Source organism: Seriola lalandi, unplaced genomic scaffold (genome assembly GCF_002814215.2).
Source record: "Seriola lalandi dorsalis isolate HSWRI2012SDOR001 ecotype SW California unplaced genomic scaffold, Sedor1 jcf7180002054887, whole genome shotgun sequence".
Classification (NCBI taxonomy): Eukaryota; Metazoa; Chordata; class Actinopteri; order Carangiformes; family Carangidae; genus Seriola; species Seriola lalandi.
Window position 1 is genome coordinate 758500 of NW_019525439.1, and position 25813 is coordinate 784312.

Here is a 25813-nt window from a genome sequence, read left to right on the forward strand (position 1 = left end):
TCTTTTTGACATGGACCTAGAATATTTGTGGCTTTTTAACTATACTGTATGGCTTTGAAATGTATAATCAGATTGTTACAGTGGGTATATTATGTCACTTTAAAACAACATCAAATCTTTACTAAGCACCCTCGGGCATCTTAGTTATATAACTTAGCTTCAGTGGTTCTAGTTGAATCAACTTGTTTTCCTCGTCTCCTTCTCCTGTCTGCTTTTTTGTTGGGGGGGTTAAAAACCCTCTGACTGGGAAAGCGCGTGACTCCTTATGGCAAACCTGTGGGCACAAGCGCGCGCCCTCTACGCGCACGTGCGCGTGCTCGCAATATGGTTTTACGAGTGTGTTTTGGATGGGGATGGCGCTTCAGTCCGAGGCGTGACAACAGAGGCGCGTTCTCGTGTTCGCCACCGGTTCCTGCGCTGAGACACAGACAGAGAGAGAGAGAGAGAGAGAGAGAGAGAGAGAGAGAGAGACAGGGAGGGAGAGAGCATCATCAAAACACTGGCAACCAGCTTCCTGTGCCCGGACATCGAAGAGGACAACAGGGAATTTAGAGGTTAAATTAAAAACAACAACAGGAGAGAGCAGGGGAGGCTGTGCGCCAAGGAGCCAAGGAGAGACGTGCATCCATCCTTGCAGCAGCAGCAGTAGCAGCAGCAGTACAGGTAGTAGTAGCAGGAGGCAGATTCGGGGATTTTCCGTGTCGGTTACCCGGTGCTCTACACACCCTGTAGCTTACCTTTGCACCAGCAGCAGGGAGGAGAGGTGGACCAGAGAGGAGGCTGTCCAGAGAGGAGGAGGATCATGGAGGGGATGCAGGCATACGGAGCCGGGAAAGCCGGAGGAGCCTTCGACCCCGTCACCTTCTTCCAGCAGCCTCAGACCGTTCTCCGCATAGTGTCTTGGGTGAGTGACCGCTCCAGTAGCCTACAGTGAGTGATAGAAAAATGCAAAGTAAGTTTGGTTCTTAAACTGGGCAACAGTGGCTAAATGACATTATTACTTGTGCGTACAGTGTCTGAAATTGAGGTTTGGATTACCTTCTTTTTATTTCTTTGTCAAGGATATAAAGGGCCCCTACATTCCTCTGGGTATTGAAGGGGGCTGCTGATACTCAGCAACAAACATTGTCATTTATAATACTATATTTTATGCTTTCCTTTATGTCATACAATATGTACCATGTTACATATGTTTTTTCCTATTTCTGCTGCTCAATAGTGAGTTTTCATATAGTGAGCTGATGTAGGCCTAGAAAGGGACCTCATCAAGAGGGTCCTATTAGTTTACTGCTTTTAGGTAATGTATTAATTATCTACAAATGTTTTCTAAAGATCATAGTGACAACACAAAGGATTTCATAACAAATAATTTTACGAATCGGTAAAAACTAACCATCATTCGTTTCCCCAAGGGAGGGAAAAGGCAGAGCGACAGTTGGCGACCACTTTTAGGAAGCATAGTAAAGAGATGGAAACAAAAGTCTCCCCAACTCCAAGAGGCCACTCCACTCCCAAGTGGATTATGGTCACAGTGAACTCTGAATGAATGTCTCTGTTGGGTATTTTTCAACCTACATTTGTGTTTTTGTATCTAACATCACATTCATTTGGGACAAGGAATACAAAGATACGTTTAAAAGTATGAGAGACAGATACACGATAGGCCACTAATGGAGAAAATATTTTCTTTCATGAAAGAGTCTCGTATAAAAAGTGAGTTTATGGGTGCAGAGGTACTCCATGATGGCATTCACTGACATGATATTCACTAACATTTTATTTGCCAAAATTAGTTCATCATACTTTTAGACTGGCATGAAATAATCAGCAGTATCAAGTCAAGTTTTCTGTCACCATATAGTCTGAAAAATGCACTTTTTTAGTGGCGATTAGTGTTTGATTCCACAGGTTGGCTTTGTTTACACTTCTCCACATGGAATGTGTGAAGTTACTCTTTAGGTTCGCAGTTTTTTGTGAAACTCACTCAGAAAATAATAAACACCTGTTTCTCTTCACAATCCTGCTAAATGCAACAGCTAACATGTTCTGTAAGTTAATGTGTTAAATATGAAGTCCTTACAGTCTTCCCACTTTACAGCAGAACGTCATATAGTTGTGATTATTTCTTATAGGACTGTGTCTGTGTCTGCACGTCCTTAAATAACACCAAGAGCCTTTTAAGGAATGTTGAAAAGTTGAAGACGCAGGTGGATTTATGAGAATACAGCTGTTGTACTTTCTAGTGAAGGGGAAAGTCCTGCTGGTGTGCCGGTTGTTGAAAACATGGGGTCACAAGGACTGATCCACTTTGAAACTGGTTCCTGAGTCCCCCTCTAATCAAGATTAGTTCAAAGAACATTTGTTTTATTGTGGCAAATGTAGTTCTTAGTTCTTTTAGAAAGAGAAAAGAATTAGCATTGAATATGTGACACTATGGCTCTATGTCCCTTGTGACTAATGCGATATGTATGACTGATACTAAATGACACGTTCAAACCTTAAAACATGAACTGTAGCGTTCAAATCTAAACCACATGAAAGCACAGTGCAAATAGTTTGTGAGCGTGTGAACTCCTCAGCTCTGAAGCTGTTGTGAGGGCAGGTCATGTGACCATTCAGTGAACCATTAAGACTTCATTTATATTTATGTATGATTTGAATGAGTGCTTATATACAGCATGTTTAAGCATTTTAGAATTGATCTTTCAAGTAAGATGATCTTTATCTTTACTCAAAGCTCCTTACAGTTATGATTGTATATATATCTTTTTACTATGTGTGGCCTGAATGTAAGAGTTTGATCTAAGGCTGCAACAAATTAATATGACGTTTTGTTTTTTTTAAGATTAACCAAAGGGCTATAATTTAATTATTCAAGGTATAAAATATCCAGAAATAGTGCAAAAGTCCGTCACAATTCACAGTCGTATTCAAATAGCTTGTTTTATCCAACCAACAATCCAAATCTCAAAAATATTCAATTTACAACAATATTAAACGGAGAAAAGAAGCAAATCTCACATTTTAGAAGGTGAAACCAGGAAGTATTTAGTGTATTTTCCTGATTGATAGCTTCAATGATCATGATCGTCATGAAAAGTACTGTTTTACTGATTAATTTATCAATGATTGATTCATTGATTAATCCCCAAATTCTTTCACAGCTGATTTGAGTAAACAGATCATTTTTACACATCCTATTTTGAGAAACATGCAAATGAAAACGTAAACCTGCACACACATGCACGTATGGTGTGTGAAGGGCCCTCCTCAGATGTCCTGTCCCTTAGGTGTCACCAGAGCAACACCATGTCTCCATAGTAACAGCCACAGCCTGAGTTGTGATGTTTTGTGTGATGGTGCTAATATTCAGTCTGCTGTGGACTGTGGGGGAGGAAACTATCAGCACTCCAAACATTTGGTGATGGGGGACGTCAAATATGTCAAATATGTGTGTGTGTGTGTGTGTGTGTGTGTGCGTGTTAGAAAGGAGCAGTTTCTGAATGGTGGCTGAGCGTTCTCTCTGCCCTCCCTATTCTCCCCCTCTATCTCCCACTTCTTCTGACTTCGGAGGGCTGTATGTGGAGGTGATAATGATTGTGTGTGTGTGTGTGTGTGTGTGTGTGTGTGTGTGTGTGTGTGTGTGTGTGTGTGTGTGATTCAGCCTCAGGGAGTCAGTCCAGTAGATCTGTGATGATGCACGATGCATGGAGGAGAGAGGAGCAGTGAACATAGTGACAGATGGGAGGAAAGCACCTTGCGTGTGATCATTTTCTAAATGAAAAAAAATTACATTTATTTATTGAATTAGACTAAATGTGGTCAGCCTGACTTGATAAGCTGATACGACACGTTCTTGCCTGTGGTTCTGCTTTTGATCTATATTTAAAAGAGAATTACTTTTGAAGCTTGGGTCTTTGCTTTTCTTTTTTTGCTTCAAGCGTAGTTTGTTAAATTCTGCTAGTGCTCAAGGATTGAGGTTAATGCTTGGGCAACTTAAAACATCTATCAAATCATTATGCACTTAAATGTGGTGTTTAGTTGCTTTGTGCTTGAATCTGCTAAAATAGCACTTTTACTTCTGGAAGTCAACATGCCCAAAGCGGCTTTTTCTGTCTGCTCGACAGATGAATTTACAGATCAAAGTTCACTATTTAACTCTGCTCAAATGCAGAAAAGAAAGTGATATCTGCTGCATGTGTGTGCTTTTCTTTGAAAGAGTAAGAAGGTTAAGGTAAATATTTGCTCACATTCTGAATGACTGTGTCAATAGTCTGAGATTACCACCTTTACACTGCACATAAATAGTGATAATAAGATTCTCCTGCATCTAGTTAATCAAATTATTCTTTTCCTTTCACGAGATCTTGACTTTTGATAATATCTGGAGCACAAGGAATATTTCAAAGCAGACGTATAACAAACTATATGATTTACAGGTTAATTAAGTGTGAGCTGCTAAAGAAAATGCTGTTTTTCTCTCACATTGAAATGCTCTTACGTAAGTAACGTGGGTTAGCATTTTAAATTTAGCTGTGATGATGATTAGCATCTCAGAGGTCAAGAGAGTTTGTAATTTGTGAGTAACTATTTGATATTAGCAACACAAACACAGAGACTGCAGTGCAGCGCATTCTGTCATCTCCATGTAAAACAGGAGTGCACACAAACACAGTGTGTTAGTGCCTACACGTCAGAATTCAGACACGGTTTGAAAGCTATTTCAAGAGCTGCGGCCTGCAGGCGGCATGTTTGCATTGTATATGCAGTCATGTTGTGAACACATGCTGCATTCACTAAATAAGCCTATTTGTACTTTTGCATTAAACATTTACAGATGAGCCTAGATTACCACCCGACTGTCTGTTCAGTAGGATTGTTTACATTCTGGCATTTGGCTGGTCGGTGTTTGGACCTCTCTAAATCCTAAACTACATACTGCAATGGGATGGATTTTATTGTCTTTTTGTGGTTAACATCACCAAGTGGATACACTCATATGTGAATATACAAAATAAAACAACATATACTGTGGTTTTCCTCTGGCTTTAGTACAGTGGAAACATTTAGTAGATTTATTGTACCTTTGTATTCTGTTCATCTGTGTTTTCACTGCCTGATTAGAAGTGCATCAAATCTGATCCAGTCGCTGTAGCTTTAGTGAAAGGAGCTATTTGCAAATTTACTATTGCTGCATAGCTAACATTAGCATTAACAGCTGTTTATTTACCAGTCTAGAAGAAACAGCATCAAATTTTATTCCTTTATTTGCCAAGAGCTGTCTCCAGTGGTGGAAAGCTCTTGTTTGGCTTCTATCTCCAGCACTTCTTTTCTTGTACTGAAGTTAGCATGCTAGCCTGCTATCCCAGCCTGGTTGGACTGTCTCGTCACTTTCCGATACTGAGTCACTGTAGTGTTTAATAATTTTGTTTTACCTTTGTATTTTGTTCCAGAGGTGGAAAGCAGTGCAACTTAACTGTTGTCTCTGTTGCATCTTTTCTTCTACTGAAGTTAGCATGCTAACCGCTAGGCGCAGCCCGTCTCATCACTTTCTGACTCACTGTAGCCTCCAATCTGTCATGCGCAGAGGGTGTATAATAACCTTTTTTCTTGCAAATACAACAATGGCTGGAATTCTTGTCGAGCGCATATCACCACCACCCGTTTCTGGCAAGAAACCATGTTCAGCAGCAGAGAAAACTTACAAACAGCCCCTTTGAAGGTTCTTTCATTGGGGTACAAATGTGTAAATCTCACAAAGCAATGTCCCACTGCAGCCAGCCAGGGCCTCCAGAGGAGAGCTCCACGAGCTCCACAGCAGATGTTGGCAGTGGCAGTGCATGTTTTTGGATGCAGTGGATTGTGTGAGTGTTATTGTGCAGCAGAAAAGATCCTTCAGGTATCAGTCACGATGCATGCAGAGCATTGGAAAGAGGCATGATACAGACCTCAGAATATGAGCTTCACACCATTAAATCTATCCACCTCAGTGACTACACCAGTATGTTTCAGTTCCATAATTATCTGACCGCTGTAACTGTCCATTTTCAAATATATGCTGTACTTTTCATGGTCTTTTGATGCTGACTAGCTAAGCTGCAGTCAGTACAACAGCAGGGTTGCACAGGTATGCAGTGGGCCAAGAGGTGAAGGATCAAACAGTCTGCAATGCAGGTGTAATAAATGGATTTTGCATTCAGACAATAGGACCAGCAGTCAGTTTACAATGATGAAAAGACTGATGAAATCAAGGAGTTAAAAGAGGAAAGGGTCTGCCACTATGTTAAGACTTGCTAGGGTTCGCTAAGGTTCAAAACCTTTGATCAATAGCAACAGGATACAACATTCTACATTGATTAAAATATATATTTGATTACACAACGCAAAAAACAAGTTTGTCTGCTAACAGATTTTCAGACAATACAGAGATGAATAGAGGCTAGATGCATGGAAAACACTGCTGCATAGCAAAATGGCCAGATGTGATGTGAAGGACATGCAATTTGTAGTAAGACTTACAGAACCACTGGTATGGTTCTTTAAGGATATTTTCCTGCATTTTGTTTGCTATGTCCGGATCAGTGGACGAGTTGGTAAACTTGTTGGGTTTTCCACTTGGTTTGGTTTCTTTTCACACAGGAAACATTTCAAGCAAACCAAATGCATCAACGAAAGCCGAGAACATTCACTCTGCTCATTGGAGCAGAAGTGAAAAAAATAAACACAGAAAGAAAGTCCTATCTGCCCAATTAGGCAACACACTTTGCTGGTAGTTCAGGTCAGACCTCCTTTCATTCTCTGGCTAGATGTTTGCAACTGTTGATTTTTCTCATCCACAGTCCAGTTTGCAAAGTGTTCCTGGCTTGAAGTTGAAACAAGTCGAAGTTGAATCACATACCTACAACAAATGAACCGCTCTAGAATTAATTTGTGAGCGAGCTGAAACCCGTTCCTTGCAAGACTCTCAGTGTGGTTGTACGATTGCTGTGTTCAGATCTGTACCGAAAAAAAAGAAAAATACAGTACATACATAACATACAGTGAAATTTGCATGCTCTTTAAGCATAATGGACCTGTCATACCCGTTATGAAAACATGCATAAGTAACTGAATGAGCAGCAGTCCAGATTGCAGTCCTGCTCTCACTTGATTCTGTTATGCTCGGCTTTACAAGATTGAGGAACCGTCTGTTTCCTTACAGCGATACAACCAATGGTATCTGGGCAGCTCATCTGATCATGCTCTCACTAACTGACTCCCAAATTCAGATGGAGAGGGATGATAAATCAAAAAAAAAGAAAGAGAGAGGCATATTGAGGAGAGTGTGTGTGAATGAGTGAGTGGGTAGAACAGAGTGTAGATGTGTGGATACGAGTGTCGCTGAGTCCCGGACTTGTGATTATGTCTGTCTGTCTCGTTGTGTACCCTTGCTACTGCAGTGGCTCTCCTTGAATTGTACTTTGACAAGGTCTCCTCTCTCTATCACTCTCTCTCTCTCTCTCTCATTACATGAGCAGCTGCTGCCATGGTGACAGCAGCAATCAGGTATCCCCAGTCCAGGCCAACACGCCGCCGCAGACAATAAGCCCCCACACACACACACACACACACACACACGAACACACACACACACATAGACAGTATATAATATCCTCCAGCAGTGATCAGGTATTATTCAGCTTTTAACTTGGAGTGAACATCACTTTACGTGTAAGTGAACAGACAGAAAATCTTAATTGTTCTGTGTGTTTCTGCAGAGGATCCGGTTCCTCTGCAGCTTTGTCATCAGTCAGTAATGAATATAACATCATGCTTGGCAGAGCTGGTTCTTTCTTCCAGTGTTGCTGCTTTGAAACATTTTTACTTTCATTTAGCTGATGTGCATACCTAGAGTTACTTATTATACGACCAACAAAAGCTTGTAATCTGTATATCTCACTAATTATGGGGAACTGCGGAGTGTAAGATCAGTGATCAAAGTGGATCAGGACTCATGAGTTCTGAGCTTTTTGCACGTCTCGTCTTTGCACGGCTTTATTCCATATTGTGGTTTTAGTTCTAGTACCATAGCTTTGCACTAGAAAATAATACCACAGTCTGTGTCAGAAAAGTTCCAGCCAAAGTGCTTGTTGGATGGCTGTAACTTTCCGATGTCAGTTCAGCCTTCACTTAACATAGTGAATGGGCAGGTGAGCAGAGGGGTGAAATCAAGCAGAATGAACTTCCCTCTCAAGCTATCCTTTTTCGCTCCTCACATAACCCCTTCTGTCACTTCTTGTTTGTAGAAATGAGCGCCACACCATAAATGCCCCCTAGGAGAGACTGTTCGAAACATTGTGCTGTTATCCCTGTTTAAACCATTATGGTGTCTGGCATATGATGTACCCATTGTTTGCTGTGTACCCATTGTTTCCCATGGCATCATGACGTGTGTCATCCCGCGCTGATGTGTGGAAACTCGTCAGAATACACCACTGCCCTATTTCCCAGCGTCGCCAGATGCCAGCGATCCAGAGAGCAGCAGCTATGGGTTGGCAGATCCCAGTTATTGTATCTTGATTACCTCTTCTGTCTATATGATGAGTCAGTGTGTGCATTTCACTTTCCATTACAGAGATGTGATGTATTGCACTTAACTTTAACCAAGTAATTGTTCAGCATTAACACAAAACTTAAATTTTGTGGACCTGATCTTACATGTCGGAACTAAAATGCCAGTCCTCCAAATTTAAATTTGTTAAAGCAAATGATCTTTATCTCAAATAATTTTTACCAATGAACTTGCTTATAACTGCTTATGAGTCTAGACGAAATATTTCTGGTTTAGCATCAAACTTCATTCCTTTATTTGCCACAGAGCGGTCTCCAGCGGTGGAAAGCTATCCTCTTGTTTTGCTGCTATTTCTATCACTTTTTTTCTTCTACTGAAGTCAACATGCTAACCAGTTAGCCACACGCCCGGTAGCTTCCAGTCCGCCCTGAAGAAGTAGTGCTGCTCACAGGGTGTATCATAACCTCTTGTCTTATAAACACAACAATCGCTGAAGCTCTTGGCAAGACTGGTAAGTAAACAGTTAACGTTAGCTATGTAGCAATAGCGAAATCTTACAAATAGCTCCTTAAAAGATATTAGTTATATTAGTTATATTCATTAAAAACAACTTAAATTAAATCTTGAGACCTGAATGGAGATGTGAGATGAAATCCCTTGTAAAGTGTGATGACAGTCTGGATTCAGTGTCACTAAAAATCTGTCAGTTTGCTTCATAAATTCATAAATCAGTGGTTGAGTCAACATAGAGGCAGACAAACTCACTTTTAAAGTATTTTTTTCCATTTCAGTTATTGTTCGATTGTGGACACACTAATGAAGGCTGCAGTCACAAAGGCCTGGACAATGCAGTGCCAGGCCACGGTCTGCTGTGTGCCTCTGTGTGTGTAGGTGTGTGGCTATTTCTAATACAGGATTTTGTGTGAGGTACAGTGTGAATACCAGGGTGATATGAGGCCCGGCTCAATTGTCTGGCCTTTACAATGGATCCAAAAGGCTTTTCAGCGAGCACAACAGCAGTTCTAAATCATTCACAATGAGCCAGACTGGACTGATATGATTTCGGCCTACCTGGAGGCTGACATGGCTGTTTGCCGTGCGTGTGTGTTGCATGTATCAGATTTAAATTTAGAGAAAGAGAAAGGGGAAAAGTAGACGCAAAGAAAGTGAAGCAGAAAAAGAAAAATAGCATCAGAGAGAAAGGGAGATTCTAGAGGAAGCACATGCATTCACGCATGCATGCACACGGTTTCACAAGCATGTGCATGCATGCGCACGCACGCACACACGCACACACACACACACACACACACACACACACAGTCCTGGCAATCGGCATCCTTAATGTGCAATTTGTATGTGACCCTCTGATGGTCACAAGATCAGCAACCCACGTGGTGTTCTTCACAGTGCCTGCTTTCATCACCTCCACAAGCCTTGTGATCTGTCTACGGATCACAGGGGCGAGGGAACACACACGCACACGCACATGCACACCTAAAGAAGTCTTATATATTAACAGAATAACAGTTAAAAAAGAGAGCGGGGGGAGGGTGTGAAGGAGAGTTACATATGAAACCGAATCACATGCTCCACTTTTCATGGCTCCTAAGCAAGTGAGGAATGTTTAGGTGCAGCGAGTTCAATCATTCACCACATTTTGTCTGTTTTTCTTTATTAAGTTAATTGAAGTGAATTAATTTATCTATAATTTATAAGAGAGACAAAGCAGAACAATGACTGTTACACTTCGCGATATGTGGTTGATGTACAGTTGAAGGACTTGCTCACAAACCCGGCTGGATATCTTCAGGCAACCGGAGAAAAAGCTCAGTAATTCAATCTGCTGCCCCCCCCCCTCCCCCCACCCTCCGCTGTCATGTGACAGCAAATATAATTGTGACCCTGAAAACGATGTGTGTTTTCAAACCCAGTGAACTAGGTCGTGCCATAACCGATCCTTATTGCGAGAAAGGGCATTTGTGTGTTTGGTATTTGTGTGACCGGAGTGAGCAGAGAAAAAGAGAAGAGCGTGGAAAAAAAATTACAGGCTGTAAACTGTAGAGAAAGAGGGTCCCTGGTGGTGAGTTTATTTCCCAGCGGAGCTTCTCAGGCGAGGATCCAAAAACCAAACTGTGTCACACCACTAAAAACTAGTGGCCCCGCAGGTCGTGCTGTCCTTGATACAGAAGCTAACAAACTCCCTTCTGCATCCAAATCAAACGCACACACCCGCACGGTCCAGCAGTCACTGTCTGCAGACCCAAAATAATAGTGACTGAGCAGGATATTTAACACTTCACAATAAAAAACTTTAACTTCTCTACTTATTGGCTGAGTTATATTTCAATGCAGACATTCATTCTAGCTCTAAAGCAAACTAGCATGACTATAACTGAAGAACCAAACATCGGATGCTTTTCAGAATGATACTAATTGATTTATAGAAACTTAATCATTAGTTCCAGCCTTCAAAATAAAAGTAGCTGCCAAAAAATAAAAAACAGAAAAGGTTCCTGTTGAAATCATATCATGTGTATGTAATGCATCACAGTAATAGGAGCCGAACAGTTACCTGTTAACATCTCTAATTGGTTAGCATCGTTAGCATTAGCATTAGCATTAGCATCACCTCTGATCTTCATCTCTTTCCATACATCAGATTCTCTGCCATGAATACAGAAACACATATTAAGTTTCTCATTCAGTTTGAGGTGAGTTTCTGTCAAATCAGAGAAATCCAATAACAGCATTTTACTGCTGTTAAATTAATTAGTTTAAAGACTTGCTGTGCCCATCAGTAAAGATGACAAAACAGATCTATGTTTGCTGTAAAACTAAAGCATGGACAGTGGTTAGTGAACACGTGTGTGAGTTTGTGTGTGTGTGTGTGTGGGTGGGTAAGTGTTAGTGTGTTAGCTATAGTGTTCATTATTCTCCACATCTGTTTGGGGGACACCTAGAAGAAGTTTGCCATGGAAACGGTCCAGGGAGTCCAGCAGTGATCGGAGAGATCAGAGTCTAAAATTAGATATTGTGAAAGAAAAATATAGATTCTTCCTAAAAGACTCTTAATGAACCCCAGTAGATATATGCAGTATACACCATCCCCTGTTACAATGACATAACTCTGGTTAGTACACCTTTTGTGTTAAACCCTTGTATCCTTAGCTAACTCCACCAGCACGACAATATGTAATATGTGTGACAATACACTACAATAGGTTTGTCTGTGGTAGGAAAGGAAATACAAACTGAGAAGATAGAAAGTTTTTTCTAAAGAGGGAAGAGAGGAACTAAGTAAGTTAAATAACACACACACACAGGCCACTTTTCTTTTCAGTGTATGTGTGTTTAGTATAGGTGTGTTACATGAGCAGACAGAGTGCTCTGACATCCCACCGACATCATGTGCGCCTGTGTTCATGTGTATGTGTGTGTGTGTGTGTGTGTGTGTGTGTGTGTGTGACTTTGTGTTTTCTGACCTGAATCTTAAAGTAAGCCAGGCATGTGAAGCAGTGGACAAACTGTGTGTGTTTGAGCTGTATATGGTTGAGTGTGTGTGTGTCTGTGTGTGTGTGTGTGTGTGTGTGTGTGTGTGTGTTTGTGTTCTCAAGAACACTCGTGGGCAGAGGCAGGGCCAGTAACGAGAGGAGATGGGAGAAGACGGGAGGGAGGGAGGGAGGGAGCGATGATGCAGCCGGACTAAAAATAGCACCGCCTCCATACCCCTTCTGCCCCCAATGCTTTCCTCCGCTCATCCCCTCTGCAATCCCTCCATCTCTTCATCATCACCCCCCTCAATGAAAAAGAGTGCAGGTAGATGAAGGAGGGGATTGAGGTGTTACTATCCTCCTACACACATCCTTCGTTCCATGGAGAGAGGAGCGCGGGAGGCTAGAGAAGCAGAGAGGGGATGGAGGGAGGGTGAAGGAAGCAGAAAGGTTGTGCACGCTTGCTAACATACTGTTCCAGTATGTCATCAAGACACAGGCTCCAAATGCCAACTCGTGACTCCTCTGCACAGGCTGGAGAAAGCCAAAGATCTCCACTCAGTGTGTCTTTAAAATGGGAATTATTACCACCTAATAGCAACAAAATGACAATGTATTACTATATATACTATTAAATATACACTCACTTGTGTTACTGCTGATTAATACAAGTGACTTAGTGGTTGCTTCATCAATTAGTGAGAATTTCAACTGTCTGCTCTCCTTTCACCCAGAGAGAAAACTCATAACGGAATTCAATTGAAAGATGTTTCTACTGTGAAGCCTGTAAAGACTCATTTTAAAGACAAAACTTAAAGTGCTGACATGATATTTTAACAACATTTTGCACTATGACACATGATCTCAAAGACCTGATGCGTAAGTCACTCAGTCACCTTGACTACTGTCTTTTTGAATGGTAGGTTTTAGTTTACATCAAAGTCACTTGAACTCATTTACAAATATGAACAGAGTTAAAATAAGGCCGAAATGCACAAGTTAAGAACTCAGATTAGATTTTGGGTGAAAAGGCTGGCTCTGAATAGCTTTGTTATAGCTTTATCTGTTGAGATGTTAATGCTTCATATTCTGTATTACACCAGAAACAACATTTCAATCCTGTCTCCTAAAATATGTTCTTTGTTAACAAAACAATGATAAGTAAATGAACATATTTACATGCTCACAATGACAATCCTATCATACTGATGTTCAGCAGGTATAATGTTTACCATGTTCAACATCTCAGTTTAACATGTTAGCATTCAAACATGTGCTAATCAACACAACAGAGGCTGATGTGAATCTTATTAGTTATTTATTATTTATTATTAGATATTTAATCAAGCATTGGACAAATTGAAATTTTGCCTGATGATGGCGCTCGATGAGAAGTCAGTTATTAGGACTCACTCTGTGGGGAGAATAAATGTCTAGACCTAAGTACTGTATATCACTGCGCTCATGTGATAACTTCACCCGCCGCGGAACACCATGAGATGCAGCTGAAAGCTCTGTAAAAAGTAGTGAGAGGACTTTAAGTCGAGTTTTGGTTTTGATTCATTCAGTTACAAGTTTTTAAAGTCTCCTCTCTGTTTCATCTTGATAATTTTCACAAATATTTGAATCATTTTTTAATGACATTGCCTCCGGTATCGTCACAGTTCATAGTTCTACGGGGAAAAATACCAATATTATTTTTGCAAAACATTATACCTCAACATTAGGTATAATGTTTCTTTGTTGTCTTATACAAAGTCTTAGAGGAAGGATTACTGTCACACACATACTGGTGCTAACTGGGCCGCTACTGGGATCAAACAGGACAATGGGGAATTCCTTCAAAGAGAAGCACAATAACAAAGCAAAGTGACTTGCATTTCAAGTTCCCCCTCCTCACACAGTCAAATGGGTTGAATCTCAAAATCTCAGACTTGAAATGAAGTCTGCGTCGAGTACATTTAACAGAGTTATAGGCTGCTTCGGCTGCCGCTTCAGATGTCGAGCTCTCGGTGTCAGTTAATGAAAACGCGGATCTGCAGAAAGCGAGGAGAAGACAGTGGAAAGAAACCGAGGGGGCTTGAAAGCAGATAAAGAAGCAAAGAGTGAAAAAGAAAAGCTGCGGTGTAATCCCCGTCCTGACTGACATGCCCGTCTCCGCCCGGCCTGGTTGTTGGCCTTCATGGTCGGGGCCTGTCAGTGGAAGGATAGTCTATTGTGCGTTCTCCTTTTGTAGCGCTGTCATTTATTACACAAACACAGACACAACAGCTGGGTAAACTATCCACTAACCCAAGGTCCACTCCTAGCTTTCTGGCTCTCAAACACACACACACACACACACTGAGAATCCATCACTCACCACAACAGAATCGACTGCAGACAAACATAAACAGGCTCAGTCTGGGTCCATATCCAGACAGACCTCGCTCCCTGGAGGTTTGGTGTGAGGCTCTGTCAGTTGGATGGAGTTGTCTGATCCGCTGTTATCAATTGAAGTAGAAAGCAGACTGCTACATTGCACTGCAGGGTGGAATACAAACACTGTGGGTGTATGTGTGTGTGTGTGTGTGTGTGTGTGTGTGTGTGTGTGGTCTCAAGTTTATGACCTCGGAGAGGAGAGGAGAATTAGATGGTATCTTAGTAACATGCTCCTGTTATTGACTCCATTTTGTAGCCCTCTGTGTCTCCACTCCTCCAGACACTGCCGGACGGGAGAGGAGGAGAAAGTAAAAGAAAGGACAGAGGAGGAGAGAGGATGAAAGGAGAGATGGACGAGTGAGGTATCAGATGCTATCATAGTAACCTCCTCCATCCATTGACTGCATTTTGTCACTGTCGTCATCCCTCCTCCTCCGCCGCTGTATGGATTAAACCTCTCCAGCAGTACATTTCCACTCAACACCGTCCATTTGTTTGAATTAGACACTTGGTTTAAAGAGGATTTCATACGGCAAAGAGTCACAAGAGGAGTGCTTATATTAAACCAACAACTCCTCCAACCTGAACAACCATACAGGTTGTTTTTTTCAACCCTCTGATACGACCCATAGGAGTGTCTCCTGAAATAGTACTGGACCTCGGCTGTCATGGTTATCATTATAAACATGCGACTGTACTGAGAGCGTTGCTGTGGTTACTATAATAACGGTCATGGCTTGGTTAGGTTTAGGCACAAAAACTACTTGGTTAGGGTTAGGAAAAGATCACGATTTGGGTTAAAATAAGTACTTCCTCAACATCAGATGATCTTTGTTGTCGTGGTTACGATAGTAACATTGAACGGTCATGGATAATAGAAACAATATGAACTACTGGTTTCACATGGGAATCGAACACGGCTATCCTGTGTCTCGTTGACCCATCCACCCACAACAACCTCCTCCTGACGTGGACTTGGTCGCTCTTTATACTCCGTCACCGCATTTTCCCCTTTGCTCCTGTCATAATTACTACGACCACTAGATGTCGCCTAGCAACAAAACGTAACTACGGGTCGTAATAAGCTGCTGCAAAAACAACAGGTGGGCTCGTTTCGATTAAACACAAGAGCTATAAAACCACACTCACAAGGTTTTTGTCTAAAAAAACAAAACAAAACAAAAAACAATAGAGATTTATAAAAGCTAGCAGGGAATTTAGTTTTCCTTTAAATCACTGTTTATTTGATAGGAGCCGTGCACCAGTCATTTGAATCTACAGTCCCTGGGCAGAAAACACAACCAGTATGTTCAGGGCAACAGTGTAATACAACAGAGAGCGATTAGTTGTAATATCATCAATATTTATGTGCAGTAGTTATTGGTGAGGTAATTACCCCTATCAAAAGACGATGGAAGCCTCTTTTTGCAAAAACAATAGCAAGTACAGATTATTTTTCCACTTTGGATACAGCCTAGATGTCTTTATTCATATAAAATCTTAACTAAACATTATATATGTATTATTCACATCACTGTGGTTTCAGTAGCTGTCATAGTAAATTGCAGAATAGCAGGGAAAGGCAAATTTTTCCACGGTCAAATTCCAGAGGAAACCCAGAGGCACATTGGACAAAAAAGACATGAAGGATTATTCATGAAACTCCCCTGCAGGGCTGTCGTGACATTATGGGCTGAGAGTGTCACGCTGGAGTGTTTCTTATTCATAAATTACACAGTCAGTCTAAATATACCGTCTGACGACAGCAGGTGGTATTCTTTTGAGCTGTAAAGGGCTTTTATGAATTATTCCAAACATGCGAGTGGAGGACCGGGTGAGGTGGTGGTGCTCAAACACAAACCTGAGCAAGGGGCTTCAGATTTGTGTGTGAACAAACATTATTTTACTAGAGGACACACATGGAGGAGGAGTCACTCAATATGAAAGTAGGAGAATAATTAGGATGGACAATGGGACCATGGTGCACCACATGTTGCGAGAGTGTGTTCCCCCATGAGCTACAAACATCTGCCTTATTTCTTGTCTCACAGTCCCATCCTTTCTTCTTTTCTTCTTCTCTGCAGCTCTTCTCCATCGTGATCTTTGGCTGCATCGCCAATGAGGGATACACCAACGGCCCCAAAGAAGTGGAAGAGTATTGCATCTTCAACCGCAACCAGAACGCCTGTAATTATGGCGTCTTCATGGGCTCCATGGCTTTCCTCTGCTGCATGGCCTTCCTGGCTCTCGACGTGTACTTCCCCCAGATCAGCAGTGTCAAAGACCGCAAGAAGGCTGTGCTGGCTGATATTGGGGTGTCGGGTAAACACGATTTTCATACAAACTTTACAACACAACATACTTGTTTTCTCTTGTTTTTTTTAATACTCCTGTATGTACATGTCTTTTTTCATTCACGTGCAACTTAAACATTTAACATTGAAATAGAAAGAAATTCTTACATATAGACTATGATGTATAAAATATAATTTATATATATTTTATGGGCTTTTGTACCTTATGAAAACCATGTAAACATTAGCCACGAAAAAGGAGAAGCCAGAAGATATTTTGCAGCAAAGTAAAACCCATTCTAAACATAAACTTTTTTTTTTTGCATGATCTTGCAGAACAAGCATGTTTTTCTCTTTACACAAGGGTGAAGTTTTGAAGAACTAAACAGCATGGGAAGATGGATGCATGAACGGGGGTGTAAGGAAACAGTGTACTGGGAAATTGATACTAATGAACTGGGGACAAATCATTTCCAGCTCTATAACGCTTTCAAAACAGACTCACAAAATGCTGCACAGCTTGTGAGGCAATAACACTTAATAGATCATAAAATAAATGACTGCAAGGCAGAGATCACGTGTCCCACCAACGCAGCTCTCCAGGTTGCTGTAACACCCAAAGACTTTGCTGCTTTGACTTACAGGAGTGGCTGCAGGACTCACAGTAACACCACAAACAGCAGCCCCTAATTTATAACTTAATGAGCCACAAGATACGGGTTAGTGCTGGCATGGGGTAGAGGATCAAATAAAAGTCAAATAAAACCAGCTGAAACCAATTGAAACCTAAATAAGCTTAAACCTCTCAGGCTTGAATGAAGCTGTTGAGCAGATCTGTAGTTCTACAGTTCTGCAGAGTCCAGATGAATGACATTGATTCATCTGAGATTCAATGTAGATGAATTAAAAACATTTATTATAAGAATAAGAATTATTCATTTCAGACTTGACATTGACCTTTTATTCTCTTAAGCAAAAGCTGTCACGATTAAACAAGGTAATTTCCTAGGCTAGGCCTATATTGATGTGATAAAGCACTATTAAGGGGTTATATTACAGCAGCTGCAGGTACAATAGGCTTCAATCTGAGGCTCAGTGAGAGGTGGTAACATGAGCTGATCAACAAACTACTGCCTGCTGTATCAATCACAGACATGAAGAGGCGAGTCGAGAGAAGCAGAATCAGTGTATTAAAACATTTTCATCCAGTAAACCACTGGATGAATTTATAAAGCACTCACAACAGCAGTGTTGCACACAGGCTTTGTTGCATCCATCAGTTATAACTTATTAAATGTCGATAAGCTGAATCCCAAATGCTATCTGCTCTGTTATCTTCACTTTTCTGGCAAAAACTGCAGTAAAAATTTTACCACTGGGAAAGTTAGCAAAACAAACGGGGACTTTACATGCACGTCTGTGGCAAGCAAGGGTTCTCAAGAGCTCAGTATGCTTAGTAGTTCATACGATTCGCCATCCGAGCGTCCAAGGCGAGGCACAAGTGTTTGTAACTGTTCTGAGCAGCCGCACTCAAAGACGGGGAAAAGCCTGCTGTTGTAGAGACGTGTAAGACATGATGGGAATAACGGAACATGTGCTCACACAGCGTTTCATACACTCTCCTCAAAGACATGCATGGTGTTATAATATATTATACACATGAAGTGGGAGTAGTTGTATAAAGACTAAAGAGAGAAAGCTGCAGTGAGTTCAAATATTGTCTCTTTACATCAGTCACTGCTTATAATGGATGGGATCACTGGATTTTTGCTTTTTAGATTTTTTTTTTTAGATGATCTGACAAGCACAAGGCATAATACTGTGACACACATACATTATGTCTGTAGGTTTGTTGCCCCGTTGCATGCTGGGAGGGTTCCCTCCATGTCTACCTCCTGGGACTACAGTAGTATTAGCTTATCCGGTTGTTTTTGGCAAACATTACAGCAAATTCAGCAGACACAAATGAGACCAAAAGGGGCTAAAAGCTGAAAAGTGCTCCTTAGTCGGCTGTTGATTTCCAGTGGGTTCAGCACTGTGAGCAATCCTTTTCATATTACACAGTCGTTTGACCCAGTGGTAATGGATGGATGACGTGTGAGAAAATTGTTAATGTCATTAATCATTAATGATTTTAACACTAAGAGAAATTAATTTTTGTAAAGACAACAACAGTATTGAAAGCACATCTAGGAAAGTTCTGACGGTATATTCTGATTTCAGAGATATTTATGCGATTGGATTGTGATCAAAGAAAGGTCAGAGGTCAAGGCCAGTGTGACCTCACAAAACAGATTTTTGACCTTTTGAACATGACATCTCAAGACCGATTGAAGTGATTACATTTTATATTCAAAGCAAACTTCGCTGTTCATCATAATGTTCTTCAAAATCACTTCTGGCTATTATTCAGCGATGTAACTCAGGAAGAGCAGATTGTGACCATATTTCTGGCAACTCAGCTGGTAATTGTAGTTTATTGCCATATTCTTGTACAGTTTTTCCCAGCTGATCAAAAGCCCCCAAATCCTCTATCCTCACAGAAAATGTGAGCAATCTTTTCAATCTATAAATAAATGACATACATAGATGGGTTATCATCATGAATGAAAGGAGATGAGGTATGAGAGGGATAATAAGGAGAGGAGTGCTCTAACAAGGCGCTGACACATTGTGCTTTGTGTCTCTGACAGTGGCTTCCTCTCCTTCTCTGCTGCACTGCTACTGCAGTGAACTCAGATATGGTGACAAGATAGTCAAGTATTGAGTCGGTTAATGAGGCCATTCCTGTCATAGACGAGATTCTCCTTCCCTGTTTTCATCACTCATACACCTGCTCTCTGTCTCTAACCATGTCTGTGTTATGAGATGTTTTGTACCTTACTGAAGCAAGGGAACAGCTGGTACATGTGTCCTAATCGGACCTGGATGTTTCTGATTAAGCTTTTCCCTCCCTCACTGCCACACTAACAACTGCAGTGGATGTAATGGCATAATGTTTGAACCTCTCTCCTTCTCTGATTGCCACCACTGGACGAGGTTTGTGGTTTTCCACAGGGGCCAATCATTGGTCCCTGGTTGTTTTCAGTTGATTAACTCCGCAGTCTTTGTCAATGTTATGCTAATTATATACGGCTTAATTTTCACCTGCTTTAGACCTTTAACTATAGCAGTTTAGCTTTCTTTGCCTGCCTTTCCTATGTCAGTGTCGAGACAAAGTACAGCACAAAATCAATATTGTGTCAGACGGCTTTACAATTAAACAGCGTACAGCACTCTATCCTTTGACCTGTGATTCAGATGAGGGGAAATCTACACAAAAACCCTTAAAAAATCTTTTGCTAATTGTTCCTAAACCTGGTGGCAAAGAATGTGGATGTTTTAATTGATTATGGCATGTGTTTTAAAGGAATACTTTGACATTTTAGGGATTATTCTTTTTCGCTTTCTTTCCAAGGGTTAGATACAATACCACTCTCTTGTCTGTATGCTAAAAATGGAGCAACAGCCAGCAGGCAGTTAGCTTAGCATGAAGACTGGAAGTTGGGGGGCACAGCTAGCGTGGCTCTGTCCAAAGTTAAAAAACGTTCCACCCACCACGACCTCTAACACACCATCAGGAGAGGCAGAACCAGGCAAACATCTGGGGCCCCCGAGGGGAAAAGACGCCCCCATTGGTCAGTGATATTGGTACGTTTTGCAATGACAACTCTACACCACCTTACTCTAAACTCCATTAAGGCACTGCGGTGCCGATGTTGTCTGTGGCTAGCATCTATCGATGGCCTGCATGGAAAGCGTTCAGGGAACATGGGTAACTTGTATCATCTAATAAAGACTGACTAAAAGAAGGTCAAGAGAAAATACTAAACATCAGAAGGTATCTTGTTGCATTTCTATCATTATTTTAACACCGATCTTGACTTTTCTCTCTCCCCAGCGTTCTGGTCCTTCATGTGGTTTGTCGGTTTCTGCTTCTTGGCCAACCAGTGGCAGGTGACCAAGCACGAGGACAACCCACTTAGGGAGGGAGGTGACGCAGCGCGGGCAGCCATCACCTTCTCCTTCTTCTCAATCTTCACCTGGGTAAGACCCTTCGCACCTCATCGGCCTACAATGTAACACAGTATGACATAACACCTTCTGCTGAGTGGACGCTTTTATTTGAAGTTTGGTGCAGTGTTATGGACGACGCAGGAAGTGCCCGAACAACTAAAGCTGTGATTTGCTTTTTCCATCCTCCCTTTGCTAGCCAATATAGCCATTGAGCTATATATGTGTATGACTTGACTATGCTGTTCCTCCATATTCTTTTTGGTTAGTGTGTGGACGCGTGTGACCATATTAATTTTTATTTGTGTACTCATAAGTGTGTGGATGTTGTTCCAACAGGGCGCCCAGACTCTCTTCTCTATGGAGAAGTTAAAGAATGTGTCATTTGAAGAGGAATACACCAAGCTGTTCCCCCCTCAGCCTCATCAACCTTTTGTCTGACTCTGCTCTGTCTTCTCCCCCCTGCTGCCTTAACCCTCTGCAGCTGGTCCTACACGCTCCCTGACTGAGGTTGCACTTGTTTAAAGGCACCCAGTAACATCAAATACTGCTGGACGTGAGTGTATCTGTAAGCCAGGAGTAAGACAAACAGTTGTACCATCAATGCTGCCAGAAAGATGTTACTCAATGTTTTTGCCTACCGTAAATAAGTAACTTATTTCCTGACTCAAGCACATTATAATGATAATGTATGTGCAGGTGGGTTGATTTAAGAGTTGATCAATACTGATGACTCAACAATTACACTGCCAAATGCTGAGATTTGCCTTAAACACCTACTTAAATTGCTGTCATCCTTTTTGGAGGGTGGGCTAATAACTAATAACCCTTATTCATGTAGATTTTTTTTTTTTTTTGTATTTTGATAGAAAAAGAAGTTAAAATATAAAGAAAAGCATACAAGCTGATTGTTTGAATATTTGGTTCTTAAATTCTAAGATGCTTAATCACAGAGACTTGTGTGTTCTCCATCTGCCACGAGGTCTTGGTTCTGTTTTGGTTTTTGCTTCGTTTTTACTTCATATTCAAAACTCAGCAGTTTGTTGCAGAGGAAGTTAGGTGTGTGACATGTACACACTGTCCAGATGTAGCTTTAACACCAAACCTGGAGCCCTTCAACAAGCGCAGTCTCAGTTCACAGGTCAGGCTACCACGTCATTCTTCACCATTAATATGAAGGATTACACAATAACTCTTTTTTGCTGAAGAGGTCATAACTATTAAAGGGTGAGGTTTTTTTTTCTTCTCTGTAACAATTTAGTTTAGAAACTGTGTGATTTATTAGATTTTTGTAATGAGTATTTGTAAATTTGTCAAAGCGCATTGCTTAAACCATGGTTTTAAAGGTTTTGTATTACTTTTGGTTTTTGATAAAGCTGCATTCAAACCTTATCCTCACCTGGACTCCATACCTTAAAGGAATAGTTGGACATTTTGGGAAATGTGTTTATTCCCTTTTGGGCAGACACTGAGATGAAAAGGTCAACAGCACTCCTTAAACTATCTTTATGTTAAATACAAAGCTGGAGCCGGCGGTTGATTAGCTTAGCTTAGCATAAAGACTGGAAAACAGCTAGCTAGCTGCTATTTCTTGACCACAGACAGAAGCGACAGGAGCTTGGGACAAACAAACAAACAGATATAACATGTCAGTTATTGATCTTTAGGTGTGCTGGTACAGTGGGCGTATTTTATTACCTTTGGAAAGAGCCAGGCTGGTAATTTCCCACTGTGTCTTTATGCTAAGCTTTATTTATTAATTTTTAATTTTAATTTTTTTGCCTTAATTCCGATAGAGAGAGAGAGGAAAGTCAGGGAGAGGGAGGGGATGACATGCTGTGGGGCCGCTGCGATTCAGACTAAGCCATCATGGTACGCAGTCTACCAGGTGACCCACCCCCTAAGCTTAGCTAATCTTGCTGCTGGCTGTAGCTTTATATTCAGCTGACAGACATTAAAGTTTAAAGTTTCTCATCTAACTTTCTGCCCAAAAGCAAAAAAAAAATAAAAAATCCTAAAATGTCTATGCTTTCCCTTACTTTATTATTTTGTGACAGTTGGTAGATTGGTTGTTTTTTTTTTATAGCTTTTTGAGATTGACTTCATAGTATAAGCATGGAGCTTTTAAGTATTTTAAGTATTACACGGTTTTATTGCATATTGATTGGATTTTTATGGCTTGAAACTGTGCACGCTAATTTGCCATAAATTAAGTTTTATTACACCGTTACTATCATAAAATGTTCCACGTCCATATTAACAAAAAATCTGAAATATTCAGGGTCCAGTCTGTAAAATGTGATGTGATGGACCCAAGGACTGATCAGCCGAGACGCAACAGTAAATAAACTTCCTCATGAAACATCCCAGAACTCTGAGCTTAAATCAACTGGACTGACTCTCTCTGTGGTTTTGTCTTCCTCTGTGTGACTGCCTTTGTTTGCTCTGTGCACTCGATATCTGGCTTCTGCACAGTGTTGTCTTGAGACATCTCTAATTATTGACTAAAGTGAGATTTGTGGTGTTTTACAGGACAGGGCCTCAGCTGTTTAATAATGCACACAGACTCAGTTTGACTCGGTGAGAAGCGGTTTTTCCTCACTCTGGAGCTGAACAATGGATAAATATCCTGTTTTGCAATGCTGCCTGAAGAACTAACCTGCTCCGACTGAATAAATGACTCGCTCTGACTATCTAATATGCTTCACAAGCTTTCCAGCCAACTAATCAATGTTTCCTTCTCTCCCCCTCTGTTCTCTCTCTGCTCCCAAACCATCTGCTTTAACACTACTGCATCTCCCCCTCAACATTTATCTCCACACCTTTCAATCACCATCTGTGCACCTCTTTCACCTTCTTGTCCTTCACTGTGTCCGATCATCCATCGAAGGCGGGCCAGTCTTTCCTGGCCTTCCAGAGGTACAAGCTGGGCGCCGACTCAGCCCTTTTCTCCCAGGAATACATGGACCCCAGCCAGGATGCAGCTGGAGCCCCCTACACCTCCTTCGGTGGGGATGACCTGGAGAGCCCGGGGGGAGGAGGAGGAGGAGGAGGAGGGGGCCAGGCCAACAGCGAAGGGGCCTTTGATGGCACTGGAGGATACCAGCGTCAGGACTACTGAGATGTTTTGGGGGTAGATATACAGTGGGGAGGATCTGGATGATGTTGCCCAAAGTTTCTAATTTAGAGCAGTTTGTATTGTTTACTATCAGTATAAACTGACGCAATGCTAGGTTAACTTTACCCAGTACGAGTGGGTTGTTTTGACCCGGTGTTAGACTTAAGTTCAAGTTTTAGCCTCAAACTGTTAGAAAAGGTAGTTAGACGTTGCAACATGTGCAAACATGTGACATTCAAAACTGCAGAGAATACACATTACCATATTTTCATTTGGTTAAACAATAATATGAAAAAATAACAACTCTGGGTCAGAACAATGCAGTATTGTTCCAGTTTTGGCCCAGGAATATTTAGTTTGTACGTGCAAGGATCTATCCATTTAGCTGATGCTCTTCAGCCAGTGTGACCTACAGTGATCAGGGGGGAAGGCAGTGTATTTCATACCTAGAGATAGTTCAGTTATCAAACTTAAATGTCGTCAGAATTTGTCTCTAGGTGAGAAATCTTGGGCAACTTTCCAGATTTTGGGGGAAGGACAGGTAAAAGCAAAGGGTGGGATAAGAGGTCAATCATGTGTGAGTCTGCAGGTAAAACAACAGGAAAGGTTCAGGGACATCCGTGGGAAGGGGTCGTGGGATGGGAGAGACGCCGGGTTCGATTGGAGGTGTTAAGGAGGGTTGAGGTCTTTAGAAACAATCGGGAGATCAAGTGTTTGCAGAAACGGTCACACTGTAGCAGATCAATGCTTGTGACCACGTTGCCTTCATCTTCTGAGGTCTGCCGACAGTCAGCGAAATGACTGCGATCAGTGTTAGTTGAAACACCCTCAAACAAACACACATGCAAGCACCGGTCCACAGCGTATTGATTTTGAACAGATACAAGACAAGTTTCTGCTGACGAAACTCCTTAGAGGCGCGTTACAGGAAGTGGGAGTGTGTCTGTGTGTATGTGTGTTACAAAGTATCCTCTGTTTTTTTTTTTTTCTAATTGAAGTGTGGAAGTTTGTGTTTTCTTGTTTCCCCCGAAGAACCCGCTTTTTCTTTCCTCGACTGTTGCCTTAGTGCTGACTGCCAAGCAAAACCCAACGAACACAGGGCAACATACCCAACATGCACAGGATCACGGTTCACATTCGGCATCTTTAGGGTGAGAGTACAGCTAAACTGAATTTCGTCTTGCTTTTGTCCTGAAGCACGTAAAAACCCTCAGTGCGACCAAGCGTCTGACATCATTATAGAGCATTCCAAATGACACAAATCAGCGAACCACACTGAAGAACTGCAGGTTATATATCAATTGTGATTTCCACCTTATTTCAGCAAATCTACAGATGAGGCAACCATGAACATCCTGAGTATTTATGAACATGCATTGCTCCATTTTCTTAAAGAATAAAGTATATCTATCTCTCTATAAATATATGTAAATCTATAATTCAGTATATTATAGTGTTTAACAAAAAGATCATGCTTTATTTTAGGGCATTATGCTAGTTCTGTATAAAAAAAGGAAAAGACAACAGAAAGAAAATCTATGGTGTTTTGAGTGTTATTGTGATATGATACTGTATATGGTGAGGTCATCCATGCCTCGTCCTTTATGTTGCTTTCAGGGTACGGAGATGTTTTTATTTTGGGATAATAATACTAACTATTAAAAAAAAAAATACTACAACAAAAAATGTGACCAAATTATCAAAGTATATATACATATATATACTTTATACTGTACAACAGTGTAGACTTAGAAATGTGTGATGTTCCTCTGTGAAATCTGTTAAAAAGGTAAGATTTAAGAAAAAGATTGTGTACAAATGTATGTTTTTGATGTGTTTGATTTTAACCAATTAAAATAAAGAAAATACTGATATAAAGATA

At 41.1% G+C, this 25813-nt stretch overlaps 1 protein-coding gene across 2 annotated transcripts; it reads left to right on the plus strand.

The window, feature by feature from the left end:
- Positions 1–294: 294 nt before the first annotated feature.
- Positions 295–25813, plus strand: syngr1b (synaptogyrin 1b). Of its 2 annotated transcripts, none has more exons than XM_023429064.2 (4): positions 295–904; positions 16551–16788; positions 20701–20846; positions 23704–25813. In XM_023429064.2, exons 1-4 carry the CDS (start codon positions 803–805, stop codon positions 23932–23934), a joined length of 717 nt encoding a protein of 238 aa, XP_023284832.1. In that variant the 5' UTR covers positions 295–802; the 3' UTR covers positions 23935–25813. The 2 variants fall into 2 exon arrangements, with proteins under 2 accessions (XP_023284832.1, XP_023284833.1); XM_023429065.2 differs by lacking the exon at positions 23704–25813 and adding an exon at positions 21153–23202 and having other exon boundaries at positions 298–904.